At 39.3% G+C, this 27542-nt stretch overlaps 3 protein-coding genes across 3 annotated transcripts in view; 2 read left to right on the forward strand and 1 right to left on the reverse strand.

Annotated features, from left to right (window-relative positions):
- Positions 1-474: 474 nt before the first annotated feature.
- LOC135465573 (eukaryotic translation initiation factor 2 subunit 2-like) lies at positions 475-14100 on the reverse strand. The gene is made up of 9 exons (XM_064742825.1): positions 13966-14100; positions 13059-13224; positions 12371-12459; positions 9593-9758; positions 8715-8812; positions 8180-8328; positions 5710-5766; positions 3418-3503; positions 475-2351 (listed from the first exon to the last, which is right to left on the reverse strand). The coding sequence occupies exons 1-9, from the start codon at positions 13981-13983 to the stop codon at positions 2176-2178; spliced, it is 1005 nt and encodes a 334-aa protein (XP_064598895.1). The 5' UTR covers positions 13984-14100; the 3' UTR covers positions 475-2175.
- A 255-nt stretch (positions 14101-14355) lies between these two features.
- On the forward strand, positions 14356-21316 carry LOC135465693 (AN1-type zinc finger protein 1-like). Its single transcript, XM_064743002.1, is given in 9 exon segments — positions 14356-14416; positions 16608-16650; positions 17242-17281; positions 17819-17946; positions 18710-18801; positions 19355-19443; positions 19445-19555; positions 20029-20109; positions 21153-21316. Coding segments are annotated over 9 exon segments (801 nt in total). The 5' UTR covers positions 14356-14361; the 3' UTR covers positions 21315-21316.
- A 195-nt stretch (positions 21317-21511) lies between these two features.
- The window catches only part of LOC135465694 (adenylate cyclase type 2-like), a 90586-nt gene continuing 84555 nt past the window's right edge, over positions 21512-27542 (forward strand). Inside the window, 1 exon segment of the mRNA XM_064743003.1 lies at positions 21512-21564. The gene's annotated coding sequence lies outside the window, so the exon portion shown is untranslated.

The raw sequence follows: 27542 nt of genomic DNA on the forward strand, positions 1-27542 counted from the left end.
TGCAATGTTTTACTGTAGAGGTAAATTCGAAATTGAGATATCCTTTGAAAGGAGATGTACATTGACAAGTAATGTGTGTTGACAAGAGATGGGTGTTGATCAGAGATGTCGGTTAAAAAGAGATGTGTGTTGACAAGAGATGTCTGTTGACAAGAGATATCCACTGACAAGAGATGTGTGTTGACAAGATATGTTGGTGATCAAGAGATGTTGGTTGACAAGAGATGTCAGTTGACAAGAGATGTCTATTAACAGCAGTTTTGGCTTAGCTGAAGGCTACACAAGCAAATAAATGAGATTAGTAAAAAAAAAAAAAAAAAAAAATATTCCTTTAAGTTATTTGACAATATTTATTTATACAAGTACAAGTCTTGTTTTCGCCCTCTTCATTTACCAGAAGGTAGATCAGCAGGTGTCTTTCTTAGATCTCTATACTGTTCTCTTCAGCATTTAACGCAGAATTCTTGCCAGACACAGACACTCTCACCGAGAGATTGACTAATAACCATTACCTGTTTAAATTTGACCACATTTTGTACAATAAGAGACAGTAATACAGATAAAATTACAAAAATCATGGATCCAAATTGAAAACTGTGATCTTTAACCCCTTATGATTTATTTTTATCATATCTGCTCGGTCAAAAATTAATCACAAAAAACATATCACACTCAAAACAGGTTTCATTTTTTTCAGTTCATGAAGGTTTCTGAGTTTAACAAAACATATCATACTTATACTGTAACCATAATGATACAATGTTTTCATTATTTGGGATTGCGCTTTAGGAGATAATACAAAAGCTGGTGCTTTAAAATAGACGAGGCCTCTTAGGGTTCTGAACCACTGATCTCATGACACGGGCAACTGGCAGAAGTTATAAATGTCAGTGAGTCTACTATAACAAAAGAGTGCAATCCACAAATGCCATTATACTATCACAAAAAGTACTTTCAATGTGACTCTTGTTTCAGACTCTGGATGACTTTTATACTATTTTAGCTTCAGTTTGAAATGAAAAAGGACCTACCCAATCTTCCATGCATCACATGTACACATGTATGTGGGGCAGACAAATGTTCTTTACCCATAGCATATCAAAATATTCAACACGTTCATACCGTTTTTAAACAGAATAAAGTACTTGTGTGTAACAAAAAAAAACCAGAGGTTGAAGGTAGGAATACAGCAGCTATCACCTTAAGTGGGAATGTAGCTCCATAGGTAGCAGCCTAATACATAGCCTCAATCACTTGTTCCATGCCTTGTTTATCTTTTTGGGCAGTTGTGTGTGATTGTAACGTCTACTGTACAAAACTAGGAGAGGCGGGGTGGTGTGGAATATTTGATACCAAAACTCATACTGCCTGAAACTCTCATTATGTCAGGGCATGTTATTAGGAACACTGAGATTTTGTTTCAGAAGTGCAAAGGTGTGCGAGTGTGATAGCTCACCTCAAATTTGAAGGCCTGATGTTTGTGTCTGTGAGGTACAAGGCATTAAAGGTCAAGGCCAACAAATTTCCATTGGGTATCAGGTGTTTCCAGATCCCTTTTCCTAAACATATGACCCACCCCCGCTTCAATCAGTTTTAAATATACTTCTACATGCACTGTATGTGTCACTTCCGTTTTATTAATTAGTTGATTAACCGCTTCTATTAAAGCTGCTTTATGCGGGCTTGGGTCTTACGTTTACGAAAAAGCATCTAGAAACAAGTCAATCCCAGTCAAAAATCGATGGTCTTGTCCTTGAATCGCAGTGTGTACCACTGGGGTACTTCTGATAGCCACTGGGGTATATGTGTGTGGTCTGTTAAGTGGCCAGTTAGGGCTACAACGCTGTCATCCGCTGGAGTTATTCATCTTCACTAGAATGCATACCTGATTCCACCCGATGAAAGCTGTATGTCGTATGTTATGGTTTAAGTGTCATTTCATCTCCACTCTCATGAAACTATCCAAATATGACAAGTATCACAATCATAATATGAGAAGTGTTATAAAATATAAACTTCCTGCCTTGTGTCCTGCATCTGACTGGCAAGAATGGTGTTCACAGCCAGCACTATGCCTGAAGAGCAGGCCGATGAAGGAACTGCCTGTAGTCTGGGGTGAATGATAGAAGACCGTCCGATCGCAGGTCATGCCCCTTAGCTCTAGTCCAATCAGAATTATGCGGTCTTGGCACGGATGGCCGCCCTCTTGCCAGTGACGGCCTGGAAACCAGATTTAATGCTGGCTACAGAACACCTGGAACCACATGTTTCACACTGTAAGAAGAATAACCGGGTGTCCTTCTGTAAAATGGTGTCTGGAGATCGGCATGTGTGGCATGTCACATACTCTTCTGCAAAGAAAAATGATAAAAGATCTCACATGAATCACAACTTCCCCAATAATAACCCAAGTAAGCTGCACACTGACTGAGCTCTTGGTATATGTATATAGTCCAATTATATATCTATTAAATGGATTCTGTTATTCACATACTGTCACCGATACATGAGGCTGTGACAAGCAGTTCTATAAATGGCTCCATCTGTTAGCAAACTGCTGACATCCCATACTTTAACATGGACCATTAACATATTACATAACATATTTGAAAAGCTGAATAGCACCAATACTTATTTGGAGACAACAAACTTCCACAACACAAACATGGTTATAAAAAAAGGGGGAGACAACTACAATATCACAAATTATATTGCTAAGAAGTTATCTCCCATCTTGCCCATAACCAATTTGTACGTTAGTTTTCATTTTTTGTGAATGTCTACATGTGAACTAATAGTTCTATATGAACTTCACCTCTTGTCCTAAAATTGTAAGAGTCCACTTTCAGTTCAATTTTAAGTCCCCTTACAAAGCATGATGTGATATTAAAACTCTCACTTCCTTTACCACTTGTAGCACCTGAACTTAGCCGCTTTTCAGGCTATTCTGTGCTAGTTGTCACATGAACCTTTAGGAACATCTTATTCACTGCGATCTTCAACAACAACATGCTTCAACAAGTTTCAAGGTGACAATAACTGACAGAACTTAAAGAATACTGCTCACTGTAACCTGCAATTTTGACAGTCACGTGTTCAGGTGACACAACATTGATCTAAGTTGGAGTTCCCAAATCTTTGACACATTGTTTGAGAGGTATCAGCGTAAAACATCAAAGTAAATGTAAAAAATTATAAGCGAGTCTGACTACATACTGTATCAATGAGACACATGTACAGAAATATAGTCAGCAGGGATTGGTTTCACCCTCCTTTAGAGTTCAGTAAATTGTGTAAGCTGATAGTTTATTTGCCACCATGTATGTGCAACAGTGTTCTTCACAGCCTATGCTATACGCCACATATATTTATATAGCTTGAGTTGCCCAGCTAAGCAAAACATTCAGATTTACTTACTTATGTATCTCCTTAGAACATTTTCTATTTGTTTCTGCTGGAATCTGCCTTTAATAATTAACTGGTTATTTCCATCAACTGATCCGCTGCAAAGAGAAGACGGGAGACATTGTCAAGAGATATTAATCAATGGTGATTTTCGTTACATGCACTGAAAATTCATAAAACATTGAGTGAGTGAGTGCTTGGGGTTTAACGTCATGCTCAACAATTTTTCAGTCATATGACAACAAAGAAATCATTAGGGTGTATGTAATGTACCTCCTTGTTGCAGGACGGATTTCCACCGCTCTTTTATCTAGTGATGCTTCACTGAGACGACTTACCGAATACAAATAAACTGCCCCACCCAAGCCATTATACTGATACAGGTCAACCAGTCATTGCACTATCCCCTTCATGCTGAACGCCAAGCGAGGAAGTTACAACTTCCTCCTTTAAAGTCTTAGGTGTGACTCGACCCAGGATTGATCCTGGATCTACCAACTGTGCTATCCGGGCCGGTCATAAAAGACTGAAAGCACTTTGCCAGCTGGTAACTGGGAATTGTAGTGAGGCCTGGGGATACAGTTTTCTTCTGATCCTCTGTTACTGATTGCAGAAAATGCCCACCAACCTTGAAATGCTACAGCTGAACAAGGGGCCAGTCGTCAACAAAAAACGGAGGACTCTTCAGGTCACTCAGAATTATCCTTTAATTGTTGATCAACACCACTCAACAGTTCTAGTGGATTTAATGTAAAGTACTTATTATTCGCTGGAATTTATTTTCACGGATTTTCTCAAAAACTATGTTCCCAGGAATTAATTTTCATGTATTTATGAGAATACTGAAGTACACATCTTATAATCTTAAACTTTTCCAAGATATAGCCAAAATTATTCAAGCACATAAAACAGGTATCATCATGGATGGCTATAATCCTCCTCTGTTTCTTGCGGTGTCGGTAATCCTCGTGATCTGGTTCAGAGATTAAAACAATGGGGGATGGATTATCACCACATCACCTGATTATCACCAATCAGGAAGATTACTTTCGCACCTACCATGAGCAGTACTTAAACACGTGTGACTTGTTTCTGAATCATTGATTAGCACTTAAAAACACCCAGCAAAGTGACCTGTCACCTTTCAAGCACTTCAACGCAAAACATATGAATTCACCATTATCAGCGCCAGTCACTCATTCTTTATCAAGCAACACATGAAATTTTGTTTTCAGTTTTAATCGTCCTCTGTAGTCTGTCAGAAACCGCAACCATTGCCATAGCTGTCAAACAGCCATTGTGTTGTTGTGCACACTTCACAGTTTGTTAGAAGCTCACTCATTGGACCAGACACGAGAGACACGGCCAATGGGATAGTGTGTATGACATTCATTAGAATCCAGCACGTGCTGGTATCTACCTTTCTTTCACTTTACGGGCATAGCGAAGATTGATCAAACTAAAGATGAATGAACTCCCACTTTGTTTTATACTTACCAAGCCTTAGCACCAGAGTTTGTAAATATTTAAACCATACTTTCCTTTCCCAGCTGTTACAAAATTTAGCTGGCCCATCTGGCTTTTCTTAACTCCCAATTCATTATTACTACTACCTGTAGTATATGATTCAATATAAGATATTTTTTTCGCTGGAATTATTTCCCTCCGGAAATCATTGACCACAAAATCCCCCAAAATTAAGTCCACACGAAAATTAAGTACTTCACAGTACTTAAACAAACTACAGTGGAGTGCCTTTAAAATGACGTACCCCAAGCATCCATGTCAAAAGTGAAAGTTCCATCTGTGATTAATTTAACAAAACACGCCTCATAATAATGCATCACCTGCACAGGCTTCTAAGGGAGGCCAACGGATCACTTGCAATGGAAGAAATGAATGTTCATCAGACTTACATATTACTTATTTTAGAGATGTTCACATTGGGAGAATCCACTGACCGAAGGATTCATATTTATTTACGTTATTTATTCTTTTCACTGGTGTCTCATGCCGTATTCAAGTTTTGTGCCATATGACTGCATCAAGCTTTATGGCGGGTAATAACTGGCCAGTGTCTGTGGTTAACCCACGGCCATCCGCAGGTTACTGGCAGATCTTCCTACCTGGAAGCCAGCATGAGTTGGACTTGAACTAACCACAAGCTAAAGGAGGCCTCTGCCTGATTAAGGGGCTAACACAGAGACAAAATGTTCTACAGATACGCTCAGGAAATCTACACACCATATATCACCTGCTGAAAATACCTTCTTGTAAACAGGTGAATATGGGGATCAAACTCACCTGGTTCCCAGTTCTGCCAAGAGGAAAGCCAAGACGTGCTTAGGCTGTCTATGTAACCTGAAAGCATACATGTGTACAGGTATCATGACATACACCTATGTATGATGAGAAAGCAACTTCAACATTAAAGGAAATGGCCAATTCATAAATTTCTCACACAGGTATGAGTGTGTCCACACATTTTAATTTAAGTGTTATGAGTTGTCATAGACTGATGGCATCTGCTAACAAAAAGAAAAACAACATAATGTCACCAGTCAGTTAATGGGTTGAAGAACATACATGTGTACAGTACAGCCCAGACTGTCAAATGTCAAATGTTAACTGCTTGCATCGCACTCCTGGATACCACTTCCCACCTAGGACATCACCCCAACATAGACAGACAGCAGTCTTGTGTGGCCGTGCCTCGGCATGCAATAGCGCGCACTTCCCACCTAGGGCATCACCCCAACATAGGCAGACAGCAGTCTTGTATGGCCGTGCCCCTGTGTGCAATAGTGCGCACTTCCCACCTAGGACATCACCCCAACATAGGCAAACAGCAGTCTTGTATGGCCGTGCCCCTGCGTGCAATAGTGCGCACTTCCCACCTGGGACATCACCCCAACATAGGCAAACAGCAGTCTTGTATGGCCGTGCCTCTGCATGCACTTCCCACCTAAGACATCACCCCAACATAGGCAGACAGCAGTCTTGTGTGGCCGTGCCTCTGCGGGATCGTTTTTTTTTTAAAATCTGACTGGTGTGTTTACCATGTTTTGAAGATTGGCCTATACCAATGATTATCTACAGGCTTGCTGACCGAATTGTTTCCCAGGAAGTTACACACCAGAGGGATTTACGCAGAACCAGTGAATCCAGCCACAGCAGAAAGTTTTGTTCTTGACTGATTAGTTCTTGTTGGGTATGATTTTCAAAACCACAGAGTTTGTGTCAGTTAATACAACTTTACACTTGTAAGTATTATTTACTTACTCCAATACAACATGCCTATTGTTCTTCAGTTTTAGTAGCGTGACACTGCCAAACACTAAGCCTGCGTGAGTTCTTCTTCCAGGTCTCTGCATGACACTTCCGAATATTTTAATTCAGTCTGGGATTAAGACAGGCATCTATCTTAATATGCAGATGAAGCCTACAATAATGCGCTTTAGCTGCTTTTTAAACACATGATGTTTTTTCACACTAGTAATCAAGGGTTTATTGATAAACGTATAGGCTATTCACATACATTTTGCCTCAACTTTTATTCAAGTTTACAATAAAATCTGATATCTAAATTCATCTGGGTGTTGGTGCAAATCATGTCTTGTTAAGCACAAATTAACAGAGTGGCATAAATTCCATAAAGGCATTTTGTAGTAAGAGGGTCAAAAAAGGAAATATTTAAGGTACACTAGGCCTGGTAAGCCTCAGCCAAAAGCTCGAATAAAGTGTATTGGTGCAAATGGGAAATTATTAATTCTTTTTCCGTAAGAAAAACCTTTCAAATGAATTGCTTTTTTTTTCCGTTCATGCATTTGCCATGCGTGTGCTTTAATTTCCTTCATGGTTTCGTACAACTACAAATTCTCCACCGTCATATAGACAAAATTTAACTTGTCCTGTACTGTGTTTTTATTTTTTACCACTTCTGTACATGAAATATGAAATTCATATTGTAATACTGCGTTGTTGTTGTTGTTGCATTGTATGTTCGCATTAAAGCAGCAATTTGGTGTTCTAAATCATTGAGTGCCAGACAACTTTTCACTGGCACATGACTCCCACAGCCAGGAAAACCTTTTATGCAAGAAACGAAAGACATTTATCCATCATTTAACTTCTTAATGGAGATGAAGATGACATGTAGTTTGAGCACTCATGATGATCAAATACAAATCTCGCATGGACTCATTTGTAAATCACTACATAAAAGAAGATTTCCACTATACGATCAAAAACACACACATCAGATATTTTAGTTCAGTTTCATGTATCGTCTTAGTCCTTCAAAAATCTTCTAAATCATTCTAACAAAGAACTATATTTTCCATCGTCAACTTGCCAAAGCCAGCGAGTAGGCCTACCAATGCTCAGCCATGAGTGTGTGATCAGTCACAATGGACGGATCACTCTGAAGGTGACTGTTGTGGAGCTCTCTACTGGCGCTTTTCAAACTACAAGATCTCTACAATCGCGCTCATCTCCTGCCTGGTTCAGACGTTTAGCCTGAGCTGTGCCGTACCAGCCTTTAAGATATACCTCTGACCTTGAACACAATAACTTACATTACAGTGCAATCATATGAATCCATATAGATGTATATAGTACACATAGTTTTTTCACCTTTCATGTATAAACAACGTTTTTATCATTGGACTATCTAAAACCTTTCACAGAGAAATGGCTCACAGGTTTGCCAAGAGGCAGTGGTGAGAGGGGCTGCAAATAGGAATACACAGCATAAAAGGTAAGCATTACTTACATTCTACAGATTTCTGCAAAGTTTGCAAAAGATGATTTTTTGGTGCCCACCCGAAGTACTTGTGGTGGTCTCATGACGAACTTTTTCTTTTCGCCAGCCACCATGTCTGGGTTCTTCTCCCTCATGATGTCGAACACTCTGGTAAGCAGCTGAATTGCAAACACACAGGGGCAGTTTGTAACAGCACATGATCAAGGTCATTCAATGAAGATCACTGATTGCAGAAAAATAATGAATAAAGTCAAACAATGACCACGTTCAAGCAATAAAGTACTGTAATTCGTCAACCTTTCCACATGTTTGCATAGCGCATATTCAAGCATATTCCGAAGGCATCATTTTTAGATGACTGATAAAATTGTACTTTTTGTGAAGCCTTGAAACAGGCCAATTCAACCAATGTAGTTTTACCTCCTACATCAAATTAAAAATGTGCAAAATATGCACTGAAAGTTGCTTTTTCACATGTGAAAAGGGGGAGGAATTAAGGTAAGTCAAAAAATGAAGTCAGTTACGCAACGTCTAGCGTGCATACCTCATCATATGTGTAGTCTCTGTCAGAACTGAGCCAGGCTTTGCCGCTGTTCATCATACCATCTAGTTTGTCATCCTTAGTCTGGTCCAGGCCTTCCTCTGTAACAAATACATGGTATGACTGAAGTCCAGGCATGGTGGTGTTGAACCTCAATAAATACACGGTATGACTGAAGTCCAGGCATGGTGGTGTTGAACCGCAATAAATACACGGTATGACTGAAGTCCAGGCATGGTGGTGTTGAACCGCAATAAATACACGGTATGACTGAAGTCCAGGCATGGTGGTGTTGAACCTCAATAAATACACGGTATGACTGAAGTCCAGGCATGGTGGTGTTGAACCTCAATAAATACACGGTATGACTGAAGTCCAGGCATGGTGGTGTTGAACCTCAATAAATACATGGTATGACTGAAGTCCAGGCATGGTGGTGTTGAACCTCAATAAATACATGGTATGACTGAAGTCCAGGCATGGTGGTGTTGAACCTCAATAAATACATGGTATGACTGAAGTCCAGGCATGGTGGTGTTGAACCTCAATAAATACACGGTATGACTGAAGTCCAGGCATGGTGGTGTTGAACCGCAATAAATACACGGTATGACTGAAGTCCAGGCATGGTGGTGTTGAACCTCAACCACACATTCACATAAACGGCTGACCTCAGAGTGTAATCTGCACAATGTATCATAGGATCAATCCTTTCAATATTAATTAATGTGCATAAACTTTAGAATATTTGACACTGGACTGCCTTACATGTACCTCCACACACACCTCCAGACAATCCTGATATTTATTAGTTCCCTACTACATGTAGTTTCACCCCACCTGTCTCCCCACGATCTTTCACCTCTCTCATTCAGCCTTACCTTCATCAACATCCTGATCATCAGCCTGATCTTGCAGAGCCTCTTCCACATCCTTTTTCTTCTTCCGTTTTTTCTTCTTCATCGGCAGATTCAGGTCAAAGTCTGTGCTGTCTAGAGCATCCGTCTGTTCTATTGCCCCTTCTGCCTCATCAGTGTCCTTCACCTCCTGTTGGAATGTCAGCAAAGATCACATCAGATATTAGATAAAGGCAATTTTTAAGCAACATTGCATTTTTTTAATTTCTGCTGAATAATATTCAACTTCCAAACCATCACCATCCACATGCTTCAGTACAAGAGATGCAGTTATCTGTCTTACCACTGACACCTTGCAAGACATTTTAAGTCCTTTGGATTTTGTCATTTTGTCTCATGAATTAAACTTAAAGTGACTGACACCTGGTGTGTTTTAATATGGTTAAAATAGTGAACTGATGCAAGATCTAGACAGATCTCCATATGTATGGACATATGAATATATCTGATGAAATACTCAACCAGCAGCCAATAATCTTAAATGATCTTCCCATAAAGCCCCTATTCATCAATGGACTCTTCCACAATCACAATATACCTGCAGCAGACTAAAGGCAATACCAAGCAGCATACGAGAGGGTATGTAATTGGTCCAGTACATAGGTATAGTCTCAACTTTCAAGGGAAGTCACAGCTGGCCATACTGCTTAAATGGAAACAAACAAGTACCAGGCAAGGCCTTTAACTTTATTCTCCTTTTGACATGATGTTCAATGTGACGTAGGGTGAAAATAAATTACTAGGAAATACAACAAAATGATCCACATTTAAAGGAGTAAGGGTTGATATTTTACCATCTATACCTACAATCTAGATTCAAACTGGTCAGGTAACTATGTAGGAGGCGCAAATATAGCACTCTGATCCTCCCCACAAATTCTCTCTGTGGATCACTGTACATCTGTTTAGAGACTTAGCCCGAAACATCACACTGCATGGAGAATGTTATACTTATGGCAAGCACTTGTTTGGTTCGCATGAAAACTTTGCTACTCAACCACACTCTTTTCAACGATTTTTACCCTGAAGTCTGTCAAATTTCATGGCAAGAACTGTATTCATAATTCTGTGAAGATACTGTGTATCGCCTATTCAATAACAATGCCATCAAGACCAGAAAGATGGTAAAAAATCAAGTATTGCTTGATGACCCAGCTTTCAAAGTTAATAAGCCGCACGCTAAAAGATGGCTTAGCAACAGGAATGCTGTAGATGATGCGTATATGTGCTACACGTCTGCTGTTGCACGTTCGTCCAAAATAGGAGAAGCAGATCCAGCAGCCCAGAGGCTACACAAGTACTTTTGTGAGTCCAAGACTACATTAATGACAGCTTATATGCATGATGAACATACAAAATTAGCTATCCTGAACAGTGAATTGCAAAAAGATTTGGTGTTTAGTGAAGTAAATCCACTCCTGGAAAACACGCTTAGCCATACGCCCAAAATTGAATACAGGCCAGGATCCATTCAGAGAAATAAAAGAGGCTCTGGGTGACTCTGAGTTTGCATTAAAGGGGATCAATCTCGAAGAACTGAAAGGAAAAGAATCCTGTGATTTGGCTTCCATGATGGAAAAGTATATAAACAATTGTTATGAAAATATTAATTGCAGAATGCCTGAAACAAGTGATACATGTATGTTGCGTGACTTTGGCTGTATTCTAGAACCGTCAGTATTTTCTTAGAATGAACGAGAGGGAGACATGGCAGTAAAAAGGCTAGGTGACTTCTATTGTACAGATGAAAAGAACAAACTTGTGCGACAGTGTCACTGAGAAACAACACTGATTCCTCTTCTACATTGGAAGGAACTTCCTGACAATGAATGGCCTATATTTAGGCATGTTAAAGGGAAGTTGTAAAAAACTTGGTAGTAAAGAACTGTGTCGAAGGGTTCTGGCGATGCACTCAACTCATGCCAAATGTTGCCAAGTTATTTGAGATTGGCTTGTGTTTATGCGACACAACTGTGGCATGTGAATGTGTCTTTCCTACACAGAATAAATCAATTACCTGTTTGAGAGCCTCTATGAAAGCAGACAGGCTAGATCTTTTGATGAAAATTTGTATCATAGGACTAAATCTCTCTCTGTGTGATCCAAGTAAAGCAATACAGGGTAGGCAATCTGTCTACGTTAGACAGTTAGGTAGGCTAGCTACACCATACAGGTCAACTTGCCAAAGAAGAAAGAGCAAAGCACTTTTTTTTTCAAAAAGATGAATTCATCACCAAATAGTTCCATGAAAGTTTCATGGATCAGAAAATAAATGTGCTCAACTGAGGTTTACTGCTGTATGCAGTTTATTTGTTGTACTGAAATGAATAAAGATCGTGAGACACTGTGTTCAAGCTCAACTGATTTATGGTAAATTTTGTTTAAACGTTGGTACATTGTACTGTTTTTATATCAATCAGTACTCCTCCCACTAAGATTTGTATGAGTACAATACTTCATCCATAAAACCAGAAAAATATCTTTTGTCATACAAGGACAAAACAGCCCAAACTCAAACTTGATATATATTTCAACTTTCAATTCAGAAGTTGGAAATGTCTGAAAGTCAACAACAGAGCAAAATTGTTACAATCTTGTTGAAAAGGGAAGAAAAGGCCCCAAACTCCAAGCTTGCAATGGTGAAGCCAGGTATTACAGTAAGTTTCAATTCAATAAAATGAGCCATTATTAAAAAAAAACTCCCTCCCCACCTTTAGGAAAACACAAAGAAATCAGTCTTACAGGCACAGGTTCTGAAACTTCTTCCATATCAAATGTTTTTTTCTTTTTCTTCTTCTTCTTCATTCCAAGAGAAAAGTCCATAGACAAATCTGTAGGGTGGATTATTAAAACCCAGAAAAATAAAACATAATATGTTTAATATGAGGAAATTGATAAATGATGTTCAAAAATTAACTTGTATCCTCCTCCGACCAAACTGAAGTATACCCAGATGAGCAAAGGATCATATCCAAACTATACAAGTCAAAACACTGTTGCTGAATCATGAATGTTACCCAATATCTATGAATCACCAAAACAGAATGTGCATTGATTTGCACAGATAGGGCTTTTGACTCTCCACATTTGGTTACAAATTCGCTATATACAAATATTTACCCTAATTCTTCAACGTTTTCAACCGCCTCTGCAATTAATCTTTTGAAACATTTTGAGAGACTATGGGCTGTAGAGAATAATTTGCACAATTTAACTATTGTGCAGCTTGAATCTTGACACAAATCATTTTTAGCTTCATTTTCATAATAATTATATGCATAAATTCCACTGAAAAAAGTGTTTCAGTGGTTGAACAGAATTAGTGTACACTTTGAACTACAGAACAATGGGAATTAACTAAAGCTGTGTTAGATGAGTCAATAGTAATTGTAATTGACTGATGTTTATGATATTTACAAATATGACTTGCCATCATCAATTTTGTCTGTGGACTGAGCCGTTGGTTCAGATGTCTGTTCAGTGGTTTCCTCTTCATCTTCCTTTGGTGGCTCTTCTACACCAAATGTCGCCCCTTCTGCATCAAATGGGGTCTTCTTTTTCTTCTTCTTTTTCTTTAGAGATGGATCGAATGACAACTGAAACGCGACACATGGATTCAAGTTAAGTCACAAACAAATGCTTGCTTAAGTTCTATACATGTGTATGTAGGACTACTTAATTTTTTTAAGATTATGACCATTTTAATTGGCTCTTTTCACTCCTGTATTCAAGGTTTAGGTAAGAAGACACTTGTATAAGGCATTGCTTAGGTAGCCATCAAACACTTTGAAGCCTTTATCAGACATTGTTTTGGTACCTATCAAACACCTGGCCAAAGTTTTAGCCAAACTTCCTTAAGACATAAGGCTAGAAGCTACAGAGCTCTTCTATACACCACACATCACATGCATTCATGTACACAAGTAGTCACACTGAAAGCAGTAATACTGTATATTAAGAACTGTTTGTAAATTAACAAATTAGCAGTATATAATATGTCTATGTTTTTTCACCATCTTACTACATATTGCAGCTCTACATACATTGTAAATGTGACTGTCAACATGAAAATTAGGGCATCTGTCTGGGATATGGTCCTCACAAAAATAAATCTGGTGGATGCGTGGATGCCAAATAGCCTCACCGCCAGTTTATTGTTATTCATTCCATGGATTAGTTAAGTTGACCAGCTTCGTACTGTAGTGCTATGCTAAATCTAGTGCCAGTTTCATTCGTGGTGCTGGCATACCAAGAACGTTGTTGTTGTACAGCCCCTTGAGACATCAAGTTTGCGCCACCTTTCAATCCACAAACAAAACATTGGATTTTTCTCTTACCAGATCGTCGTCTGCCATATTTGGTTAGAATCACAAATGACTTTCAATATTTCTTTATTCGGAATATCCTTGCTGTTGCCTCTTGTTTCCTTTTATAGTCCACACCACGTTTTTCTTCTCGTTGCATCAGCTAACCTCTACTTCCGGTAAGGATGCCGGAGAATAGATATAAAATACGCATCGACGGCAGTGGACTAATAAACAGAAATATCTTTTCAGCTAATTCTAAAGGTTTATCGCTTCAAATATTCATATCCTAGCTATTTGATTTTGAATCATTTGGTTAATGGCTTACTTTTAAATTTTGTTCTCCTCTGGTCTATATATATAAAAAAAATCCGTTTTCATATTTAATGTATTTAATGTGTGCTCATTTCCAGTGGCGGGAACTGGACGATGGCTGAAGTTCTTGCTGGACAACACTGCTCTGTCAAAATTTGTAAACAGCTAGGTCAGTGGGATAACAAAAAAAACCTCTGGAAACAAACATACACTTACTACTGAAGAGAATTAACCCCAAATCCAAGTATTTAATTCCTCATGGTGTTGCCAACTAGCCCGCCATCTGAGGCGAGCAGATGTACAACAACAACGACCATCATGCAAAATCATGCAAATTGACTAGGTCTATAAAACTATGTTAGTTTTTACATCGCCCTCGAATGAAAAGAACTAATGTATCCACAAGAGTCTCTTCTCAGTTATCATATTTTGAAAATAAAATATGCCTAGCAGCCTTCTGACATTCCAATGGATACATGTTGGCCCTTGGATCCGTCGATTGCCTTATAAATTAGACGTTTCAAGCAAGTGATATATCTAACAGAGGTCCCTTCCTAAAACACGGGATATAAGTAAACACTGGTGGCTATTTTAACTCCTCTCTATGTATTGGGTTGGCGAAATATTATAGCCACAGGGGCAACCTATGATGAACCCTACACCAATTCACGTCTTGTCCGATAAGTCCTTTAGAAATGATGACTGCAGTCCAAAACAGCTGTGAACTCGTCACACACAGCTGTCAAGCCGTCGCACACAACATCCCAGATATATTCCAGTCGGTAAAGGCACACCGGCCCCGTATTTACGACATGGCAGATCATTTCTAACCAAGGTGGCAGTTAGGCTAATCTTTTTAGGTTTAACATGCTTGCACCATCAAAGAACAGTAACATTTTTAAGACCCGTCACTGTGGTGAGGGCAAGATAGCTGCTCCTTTAGCGGTGACCATGAGGTGAATTTGGGTCTCGTGTGTCCGTCATAAGTGAAATATATGTGTTATTTTGCGTGTGTGTTAACATTTGTTTTGGACTGCTGAGATCATTTAGAAAAACATCATCTGACTCGATATGAAATGGTGTATGGTGTACCATAGGCTGCTGCTGTGGCTATGACACTCCACCAGATCTGTATAGAGAGAGGAGTTGAAATAGCCAACTGTGGTTAGGATATAAGCTGAGCTGGCATTTCAGAAGTCTGGCAAGTTCTCAGTGTTATTAGTAGCTCCTGTAAAGTCAAGTCTTTTAACCACATCATGTTGTGAAAGCCCACCACGTTGTCTTGTCCAGACATATGTGAACTCACCAGTGTTTTAAAATGCCAACTCATCTTACTTTCCTATCTGCACTTAGAACCTCTGTAGTGTTTCTACCGGACGTTTTTTCAATCTCGGCACTCCATAGCAGGGGGAATCAGACTTTTGTAGGACCAAAATGGGCTTCTGTCCTGCTGAAATTGGTTATTTATAGACCGAAAATATGCTAAATTTTTAACAGGCAGGTATGTTTGGCTCCTCAAAGCTTAGCCAAGTATTCTTTTTGGTGGAGACTTTCCCCATGCTGATTACTATTCTTCTTCCACTATGAAGACAGACGTGCAAAATAGTCTGCCTGGCACGGTGCTTATGCACTCTAAAGTTAATTATAGTGAACATGGTTACCAGTTTGAAGTTTGTTGGGTAGTGGACTAGAAATGAATGGTATAAGCCTAGCAGGATACAACTGTGGTCCAACAAATGCTTGATCCCCTCGGCTAGTGATTGTTGATTGAGAGAATGTGAGGAAGGAAACACTATGGAGCGATTAAGTGTGGACAGAAAAAATGCTTTTGTGAAGTGACGTCAAATGTTGGTGTACAGCGTCTAATTGATTAGGCTAATCTGTTGTGCTGTTTCAAAATTCATAATTTATTTAACATTAATTTAAGTTATTTTCATTAAAGTAAACTGCGATTTAACAATCTGATAGTGGGCGATCCCATTCACCTTTAATGAAATAACTTTCAAATGTGGTTGAATTTTTCAGTGGATAGGCAGAGGAAAGAATCTAATGAATATCAATTCAAAATCACATCTGCGCAAGCTTCTTAGCTGTTTCTGATAAATTTGCAACTCTGCTCTTTGCTTCCGATGATTTATCCCACATGCGCTACATGTAATGCACAGTTTTGCTCAGTCATCTGATTGGGCTCAGATGATGATAGGGAAACAAGGAATTAAGAATTATGATTAATTAAGTATGCCTAAAGCATAATAAGTAAAGTTTTTGTAAATATTTCATTCTCTTGTTACATGTGTGACAGTTTCTGTTGCTTTAATTGCTAGAAACACAATGGCTGATTTTTATACTTGTTTCTGCAGATTTTCTACCATTTACCTGTGATGGATGTGGTCAGATATTCTGGTAAGTTTATGTATATGTATATGTGTTTAAAAGGGCATACAGATTTGCACCTGGTGTCCGTGGCAACACATAATGAAGAGATATGTCACCATGGTAAATGTGTGTAACATAGTAGAGTTGTTTGCGACAGCTTTGTAAAATAGTGCCCTGTGTTAAGTTGATATCATATGCAACGACACGACATTCTCTGCCCTGTTCTGTTTGTGCATTATGATGTCACAATAGCCAAAAAGCGTCTGAAATTAGGACATCCAAATGGATCCAAAGTCTTGCCCATGCTCTGTGCCAATTTGCAAGGGGAGAGAACTGATGAAGGTGCTCTGTTCACACTACCATTTATTGAAAACGACCTACAGCTATGTCACAATATCCTAAGTTACTGGTACCTTCCTTTTTCTACTGCACAAAAAAATCATGATGTGGCTTTTCGGAATCTAATATGGCTGTCACTACGTCAGTACATGTACTATTGTGTCTCATTGGGCAGTTTCATTAAATTTGCATTACAACTCTTAAAATGGTCTTCCACCTGCACTGCATTACTTTTATACAAGAGCATGCCTTTTAGAACTTTTTATTACCTTTTTTCAGTTTGGATCACAGAAGCAAAGACGCTCACAGCTGCTCCATGGTTTGTATTTCTGGGCCAGTTTATAGTTTCATCTGTAAGGTCAGAGCCATATCTAGAGCCTGTTTAGCTGTTTAGCTCAGGAAAATATTTTGGGCATAAAACTAATCAAGCTGTAATAAAACTAACATGTGGACAGAAAAAAAAAATGTGATTGTTTACGAACATTTTTTTATACAAGTTTCCTTCATTGATAAACTTCAAAGCTCTCAGAAATCATCTTTTCTGTTGCATTTGATAACATTTTTTTAGGCACCATCTTAGTATGTAACATATTTCAACCAGTGAAAAGTGAAGGAGATGTTGTTAGCAGTAAGACTATCCTTTTTAAATGTGAACCAGATATAACTGCAGGATTGTGCTCTGAGATTTAATTGGATGACCTATTTAAGTTTAAACTGTAACTGAGTCAAACTATCCGTAGTGTCCATTTCACTCATTCAGTCATCTTGCGAAGTGAAAGTGAAGTGTTGAGATTGTGAGTGGATGCTATAGACCTGATTCCAGTTGGTTATATAGTGGTTAAATTCTTGTTTTTAGGTACTCGTAGACAAGACCCTACCAGATTATGAGGGACCAAAGTCCTACCCATGCTCCATGCCAGACTGTAAGGGGAGAGAACTGATGGAAGTGATCTGTCCACACTGCCAGTTGAATTTCTGCCTGAGGTACCTGGATAAGTCTGTGTTGAACTGTTCCTGTTTACGTGCTACATCTGACTAATGCATATTCATGAACTGAAATATTACTTGTGGCACTGAAATTCAAGTAGGATATTATCTCACCTTCTAAAGAAGCCTTAAAACACTTTTCAAAGATCAAAATCTGACTCTCAGAATTGGGCAGAATGAGTAAACTTAGTCATGGACCAAATTAAATTCAAGCATAGTTCGATCCATTGATTGGATAAAGGCAGATCTGATTGAAAATACAGCTGGGTTGTTTTATCCATTATGGTCATTGTGGACCCTGACATAACTATTACTCTGGTACAGCTCAAAACAGTGGCCAGCATATACATGTATTGCAAAAGTAAATCTTTTAGAATGCCCGTTTCTTTAGTTGACTTTGAAGAAAGTACACCTGTGCTGCCGAGGTCTATGTATAAAGTTATGACTTCCTGTTAAGTGGCTATGTATGATCATAGATTTAGCCAGAAGTGGAAATCAGGCCATCTCATTTTCAATTTTCTGCTATTTTCCCTATCTCTCCCATGTTAATATTGTCAGAATAGGCTATCTATCCCACCCTCACCCCAACCTCCCGGCTAAACCTATACATACAGTATGCCTTCACATGGTGATGATTCTGGTCAGGTGCTAACCAATAGCTGTGATGTCTGTTCCATAGGTTATTCAGTACAACATGAAAACCTATGGAAAAAAACCCAGCATTAAGGAACTGTCTTGACATTACAAATGTACATTTCAGCCATCGACATCAGGTAGAACATGACTGTGAAAAGTTAAACAGGGGCCCTCCTCCTGTGTCAAAAACTGCCGAACACGTGAAGCAAATCTTAGGTAAGTAAACCACACCTTTATTTCTTTTTTTTTTTCAGTTTACGCTGTAAATTCCTCAGCTGCGTACTACACTCTTGGAGTTATTTTCTTCCCCTGGCCTGAATGCTGGATTTGTTCTGATCCAGGCTTCTGAGGGGTGTTGCACTTGTAAAGTTTGCAGGAGTGGGACATGAGTCTGGCATTAACAGACATGTGGCACTACTTTGCACTTGCATGTTGGTACTTTACTTCTGCCTTTATTCTCATAAATTCTAGCATTTTGACATTGTTTCTAGTGCAGAATATTTGGTACTTAAATGGTGCAGGTCATTTGTAGACTAGTCATTTATTTGAGTGGATTTTTGCATTGTACTGAACAACACTTCATTTATACAACGGTCGCCAGCTTGGTGGTGGGAGGAAACTGGGCAGAGACCTGGGGAAGCTATCTGCTGGCTACTGGAAGACCTTGGAAGAACGTGGAATTTAGCTGACAGTGAATGCATTGTTAAAGGCTCCTGGGTTATTGTTGTACATTTTTAAGTGTTGATCTTTACTGTTACATCATTGACAGAAGCCAAACAGAACCAGCCTCCAAAAGCCAGGAAAGGTCGGGGGCCAAAATCCAGTAAGACAGCTGCCAAAGTGGCTCTGATGAAACTAAAAAATGAAAGCTTGTGGAGACAAGGGGCTACCTGAGACGGAGAAGGTGTACTTTAATGTGGCTCTTCCGCTAGATGGACCTGTCAGACATAAGGCCATGTTTTTCTCCAAGGTTAGACAATAGTTTTAATTGCTATTTAAGTACTTTTAGTTCATTTTGTTCGGTGCTGAATATTTTTTTCTGCAGTGTGTTATGTATACAGAAAAAGGCACGACTGCGATCTGCAAGTAACATGTTTGCCTTATATGAAATTATTGTTATTTACTTATTTGATTGGTGTTTTACGCCGTACTCAAGAATATTTTACTTATGCCATGGCAGCTATCATTATGGTGGCAGGAAACCAGCCAGAGCCCGGGGAAACCCACCACCATTCAGAGGTTGCTGGCAGATCTTCCCACGTAAGGCCGGAGAGGAAGCCAGGGAGAGCTGGATTCACAACAGCCACATTAGTGGGAAGCTCGTGGGTCATTACGGAAATTGTGGATCAGATATTGTACTCTAAGGAGAAATAAGACAAAGAAAATGTTGCTTTCTGGCAATATGGCGTAATAACTTTTATGATTATGTGTATTTATTTGCAGACATGGAGCATTGGTCGCATTATTGACAACATTGCGACTTTGTGTGACCTGCGTAACGACAACAACACAGCAGCTCTCAAGGTGAGGTGGTCACTGAATTACATGTCCTTCCCTGTGTTCTCAAATAACTTGACAGATATATGTGTCAGATGCCACTGAAATGAAGCCTGTTAGAATAATATCTGTAACAAAGGATGCTTGGTTGATTTACAAAGCTTGATCAGGGAATTTATGGCTTCCTTTGCTGTCACTGCGTGCAGGGCCTCGGTGACGATGACGCTTGTGTGGCATTTGTGGAGTCTGGCATTTTTTGTAGACCACTTGTTTTCCACCAATATTGTGTGCATATTTCTGTGTGTTGCATGTGGGAAATTTGTTAGTAATTTGCCAATGGTTGGTGCTTTCCGCAGGGCACTCTGGTAAGTAAAAAATTTTTCATTATGGTGTTAAAGAACAGTGAAATAAAAAAAAACAATCAATCAATTTACAAAGAAATTGTTATTCTGCAAATATCCTGTCATAATAATAATAATTCTTCACAACATAAAGTGAAACCTGCCGTATGTGGCCAGTGAAGGGAAATAGAAAAAAATCATTACAACTTAAACTTTTCAGAAACTACGCTGACGTCTAACCGCGTAGTGATATCACGTATAGAAGTCAAGTCAAGCGTCATCAGTAATTGGGAAGTACATGGCAGAGTATAATATAGTACAGACTATATTTATATAACAACTTTTTTGTACCATGGACATGTCAAAAGTTGGCTTTATACAGTATATTGTTCAGTATGTTAATATTTGTTACAAGCGTATTACAATTTTAACGATATCTCCTGGTCGAAAGTCGGCCATGTTGACATTCGCAGATGACAAGACAAAGTTGTAAAAAAAAGTAGTGCCTGTACAGCTGAGTTGTAACTTGTCGGAATGTCGGAAAATGTCGGAATTTTTATTACACTTGGTGCATATCAAAACGATATGTCATGGAAAAGTGAACTTTTATGGGATATATATATATATATATATATATATATATTAATATCATGTGTGAGGTCTTTTTCGGCAGTAGTTTTATTGTATTAACACTCTCTTTTAATGTGATCATATGTTTTTATTTTCCAGAAGCTGCGACTATTTGATGGAGACAGTGGAAGGTTGTTGTTAACAAGTGAGTGCGTGGACAGTTTTCTCAACAAAGAGGAACTTTTTAGTGGCTCAACAGTAATATTGGAGTATGTGAACGAGGGCATAGATGTAATAGACAATACAGATGTTTACAGGTAACACAGGTGTGATGGACAATTCAGATGTCTACAGATGACTTGACATAATGAGCAATATAAATGCTTACATCTGAAGCAGATATGACAAGCAAAGCAGAGGCCAGTGTTAGACAGATCAGATAGACCATCCAGATGTCTACAGCTGACAGATGTTATAGATAACCCAGATGACACAGATGTGGTAGACAATGCAGATATCTGAATGTGACACGTGATAGGCAGTACAGATGCTTAAAGCAGGTACAGATATGGTGAGCAAAATATATGCTTTTATTTTACATGTGATAGACAATAGAGATGTCTACAGATCAGATACATGTGATTCACAATCCAGATGTCAACAGATAACACAGATGTAATAGACAGTGCAAATGTCTACAGAAGTTATGGATTTGGTAGGCAATATTGATGTCTACAAATTACCCAGACGACATTACACATGTCCACGGATGGCAGATACGATAGGCAATACAAGTGCCTAGAGTTCACATGTGTGTAGGCACTACAGTTGATTCATATGTGATAGACAATACAGTTGCCTACGAATGGCACAGATTTGGTAAACAATTCAGATATCTACAGTTGTCTCGTGCTAGACAATACAGATGTCTGCAGATGGTACATATTTGGTAGACAATCCAGATGACTACAGTTGATCCATATGTGATAGACAATACAGACGTTATTGACTACACCATCTGTAGTTGAAACTGAGATATATAGACAAGTACATGTACATATATGTAATGATGCTATATATCACATGTGCACATTGGACATTTAGTTGGCAAAGGAGATAGACAACAGGGATGTCTGCAGATCACACAGAAGTTGAACAATGCATCCTTCTGATGACAGATAGAATCAACATTAATATTGACACCATCTTAAATGGCATAAGAGACAACACGTTAGCAGTCATTTCAGATGTCAAGTGACACAGATGCGGATTATATCTAAAATGGCTACTTAAAACTCGATGGGACCTCTGTGGCTGAAGGGGTTAACATGCCAGCATTACGTAATGACCCAGGAGCCTCCCACTAATGCGGTCGCTATGAATTTAAGTCCAGTTAATCCTGGCTCCCTCTCCTGTCGTACCTGGAAAGCTGACTTTTCAAAGGTTTTTGAGAGCTCTTAAAAGTTGTTAATGTAAAAAAAGCTAAAATATGAAGGTTCATCTTGAAGACAGCTGAAAACTGTGCGGAACAATACTTTCATTTATTTCTTCAGATTTTTTTAAGAGTGTTAAAAGCCATTCAAATATTTGATTGCTGTGGTGGGCTTTCTGTGCCATACTGACGGTATCTAGGAACTCTGACGTCACATCACCTTTCTTCCTGATGTTTACCTGACGAAAGGAGTTTTTGGGAACATTTTTGTAGTAATCTTTTACTGATAAGTAAAAAGAGTTATTCTAACATTCAGAGTTGTGAAGAGTTGGATAAGCTTCCTGTGACGTCAGAGTTATTAACATATGAATTCAAATGTTGAGCGCTTTTAACTCTTTACACAAAAATCTTCAAAAATAAATATTTATGCATAGTTTTAAGTGGTCTATTTAGTCATGCATATTTCGATTTTTAGAGGCTTTTTCCTTTAAATACGTTTGTCTCTCAGTCTGTCTGTCCATCCGCATTCGTGTCCGAGTTATGGCTCAAACAGTTTTCCACATGGAGTTTTAATTTTTGGTGGATACATGGATACACAGATGACGATGTGTCGCGACCCACATTTGTCCATTTTCGAGGCTGTCATGGTAACCAGATAGCCATTTTCCTTATGTGTACAGTATAAATAGAAATGATTTCATGTCCAGACAACTGCAACTGTTTTCTGCAGAAAATTTTTGTTTGTGTGGATACATTTTTCCATTTGCGCAGTTGTCATGGTATCAACATACTTATCATCAACACCCATGATTCCCATCAGGGGCTATACTCCCCACAGTGCTGCTGGTATTCCTATATATGTTTCAAATAATTGCATTTGTTGGTGCCTGTATTGTGTTCACCTGAACTCTTGTTTATGTTATTTTGACCGTTCTTGAAATTCTTGAATTTAATGGGAGTTAAGTTGAACCCAGATCATTTGAGCTATGTGCTATTAGTCAACATAAAGTGAAATCCTTAAGTGTGCAAGTCTTTTTATTTCCTTAACACTTGGTTACATGTACTAGTCCTGCAATTCAGTCCCCTGCTAATACATACGTCAGCCATTAGATATGCCTAGGCGAATCCTCAGATATCTTCACAATGGCACCATTGGGTGTGTGTGTGTGTGTGTGTTGGGGGGGGGGGGGGTGCGCCACCTGATCGGTGATCAGGTGAGAAACACTTGGCCAATCATTTCGTGTTCTATTCCTATTTTTTTGTGGGGGGGGGGGGGGGGGGGGGAGGGGTGATGGGCTTAATATCCATCTGGGGCTAATGAATCCTTGTCTGATAAAAGGGTTTTGTCCTCAGGGTGAAATGATGTAACCTCTGACATGAGGGGATGTCATTGATGACCAGCTCATGGAAAGTTGTTCACAAGTGAAAGTTCAAATTGATTGTCACCTTTCTCCGCCTACCACTAGCTCACTAAGAGTATAATACTTGAGTGACGAATGCTGCAAGCTGGCACATGTTGTGCTGATGACAAAGGAGTGTGCGTGCATACGGTGAAAAAATGTGGCTCTGAAATTCAAGTAGTGTTTACCTTAATAACCAGAAGTTCTAGCTGCTGCTTCGTCTCACCATGCCTGAGGAGTGTCAGGTGTAACCGGAGAACATCGCTTTCAAGCTTTGAATGAAAAGTGGAATGACATCAAGATATGCTGTTATCAGTGATATGCGTGAAACAGCAGGTCAAATGCAGCGGTTTCTGTTGCCCAGTTGGTTTGGAGAAGAACTTGAAAACCCTTGGAGCAGTTGTGAGGAACAAACATCAGAGGACAGCCTGGTTTTGTTTTTATACAGCAATGTGTGAAAAAGTACGAATCCGTAACAGTGACATGGTGAAAATACCAACACAGATCAATTCCAATCTGTTTAAAAACACTCTCAGCTGCCATGCTTCAGTGCCTGTGAACTTCATATATATGTGTACCACTTTGCATGGTGAGCATGACCAGATCTATGCAGAAACAGTGGCTGATTGAAAGAATGAAGAGTGCACCGCTTTAGACCGACTTGTTGTGGGCGGGCAATGCATTTCCCTATACCACCAGCTTATTTATTAAAACAGCTTTCAAAGATACATATATGGACTAAATAAAAATAAAATTCAGAGCGCATTCATAAGCTTTAATCTTATCGTACTATTTGGTTGAAAGTTCACTTTATTAATAACAATCCCAGATTGTTGGAGGTTATACTATAAAGTGTGTTGGCTTTCCTCGTCTAAGAGGACATTTTTGGACTGAGAAAGTATAATTTGCAAAAGCGTAATGGCACTGATGACCAGGCATATATGTAGATGAGACTATATCGTAACCCTTATGATTGGGGCCTCGACTTGTAAACTTGGGGCCTTGACTTGTAACTTGGGGCCCTGACTTGTAAACTTGGGGCCCTGACTTGTAAACTTGGGGCCCTGACTTGTAACTTGGGGCCCTGACTTGTAAACTTGGGGCCTTGACTTGTAACTTGGGGCCCTGACTTGTAAACTTGGGGCCTTGACTTGTAACTTGGGGCCTTGACTTGTAACTTGGGGCCCTGACTTGAAAACTTGGGGCCCTGACTTGTAAACTCTCTGCTCTGACTTCAAAAGACGGGGATTAAAACAATTTTCTCTTCCAAAAGAATTTTTTTTCACCATGCAATTTTTCAAAATGTCACTTTTACAGCTCCTTTGGAAAACAGTCTCTTCAATCCCACCATCTTCCCGGGTCGTAATCTTTTGCTGAGCTCAAGAGTGCTGTGACTGTTTGCCTTCAATCTTGGGTAGTAGTAGGACTTCGCTGAAAGTTGTAAATGTGTAAAACAATATAACTGTTAATCTTGTCCATACAAAACAAATTTATTAACTTAAGTATATTCGAAGGGTAGTATTCTGTGTAGGCTGATAAAACTATACCTAATGTGAAGTCCTTAAATTTGTCATCACAACCAGTGTGGTGGTGTCATCACAACCAGTGTGGTGTTGTCATCACAACCAGTGGGCTGTTGCCATCACAACCAATGTGTTGTTGTCATCACAACCAGTGTGGTGTTCTCATCACAACCAATGTGGTGTTGTCATCACAACCAGTGTGGTGTTCTCATCACAATCAATGCCGTGTTGTCATCACAACCAATGTGGTGTTATCTTCAGACTCAAACTAAACTGGTGTATTTCTGTAAATCACACTGAAAGTTGCTCTGTTTATGTGCGAAAAAGGTAGGTATCCTTATGCATAGCCGTACAATAATATAAAATGATAAAATACCTGACCTCGTGCTGCATACTAAGTTATATCTTTTCTGGCCTTTTGATTTATTTATTTATTTATTTATTTGATTGGTGCTTTATGCCGTACTTAAGAATATTTCACTTATGCCACGGTGGCCAGCATTGTGATGGGTGGAAACCAGGCACAGCCCGGGGGAAACCCACGACCATCCGCAGGTTTTTGCCAGACCTTCCCACATACAGCCGGAGAGGAAGCCAGCATGAGTTGGACTTGAACTCACAGCGACCGCATTGGTGAGAGACTCCTAGGTCATTACGCTGCCTTAGCGTACTAACCAACTGAGCCAAGCCTTTTGAATGATGTATTCAAGGACAAATAAAGTAGATAACAATGTATTTCTTTTTCCACGAGTTGTACATGTATGTGTGTGCTTTCATACAAATATCATATTGAACCATCACGGACCCATCATCGGGCAGTTTTTGCTCTCCGTTTTCCTCTGTGGTTATACACCAGTCACTGGTTTACAAAATGCTCTCCATTTTCCTCTGTGGTTATACACCAGACACTGTGGTTTACAGAATGCTCTCTGTTTTCCTCTGTGGTTATACACCAGACACTGTGGTTTACAGAATGCTCTCTGTTTTCCTCTGTGGTTATACACCAGACACTGTGGTTTACAGAATGCTCTCTGTTTTCCTCTGTGGTTATACACCAGACACTGTGGGTTACAGAATGCTCTCCGTTTTCCTCTGTGGTTATACACCAGACACTGTGGTTTACAGAATGCTCTCCGTTTTCCTCTGTGGTTATACACCAGACACTGTGGTTTACAGAATGCTCTCCGTTTTCCTCTGTGGTTATACACCAGACACTGTGGTTTACAGAATGCTCTCCGTTTTCCTCTGTGGTTATACACCAGTCACTGTGGGTTACAGAATGCTCTCCGTTTTCCTCTGTGATTATACACCAGACACTGTGGTTTACAGAATGCTCTCCGTTTTCCTCTGTGGTTATACACCAGACACTGTGGTTTACAGAATGCTCTCTCTTTTCCTCTGTGGTTATACACCAGTCACTGTGATTTACAAAATGCTCTCTGTTTTCCTCTGTGGTTATACACCAGACACTGTGGTTTACAGAATGCTGTCCGTTTTCCTCTGTGGTTATACACCAGACACTGTGGTTTACAGAATGCTCTCTGTTTTCCTCTGTGGTTATACACCAGTCACTGTGATTTACAAAATGCTCTCTGTTTTCCTCTGTGGTTATACACCAGACACTGTGGTTTACAGAATGCTCTCTGTTTTCCTCTGTGGTTATATACCAGACACTGTGGTTTACAGAATGCTTTCTGTTTTCCTCTGTGGTTATACACCAGCTACTGTGGTTTACAGAATGCTCTCTGTTTTCCTCTGTGGTTATACACCAGACACTGTGGTTTACAAAATGCTGTCCGTTTTTCTCTGCGGTTATACACCAGACACTGTGGTTTACAGAATGCTCTCTCTTTTCCTCTGTGGTTATACACCAGTCACTGTGATTTACAAAATGCTCTCTGTTTTCCTCTGTGGTTATACACCAGACACTGTGGTTTACAGAATGCTGTCCGTTTTCCTCTGTGGTTATACACCAGACACTGTGGTTTACAGAATGCTCTCTGTTTTCCTCTGTGGTTATACACCAGTCACTGTGATTTACAAAATGCTCTCTGTTTTCCTCTGTGGTTATACACCAGACACTGTGGTTTACAGAATGCTCTCTGTTTTCCTCTGTGGTTATATACCAGACACTGTGGTTTACAGAATGCTTTCTGTTTTCCTCTGTGGTTATACACCAGCTACTGTGGTTTAC

The sequence above is a fragment of the Liolophura sinensis genome, chromosome 5 (assembly GCF_032854445.1).
Source record: "Liolophura sinensis isolate JHLJ2023 chromosome 5, CUHK_Ljap_v2, whole genome shotgun sequence".
Lineage (NCBI taxonomy): Eukaryota > Metazoa > Mollusca > Polyplacophora > Chitonida > Chitonidae > Liolophura > Liolophura sinensis.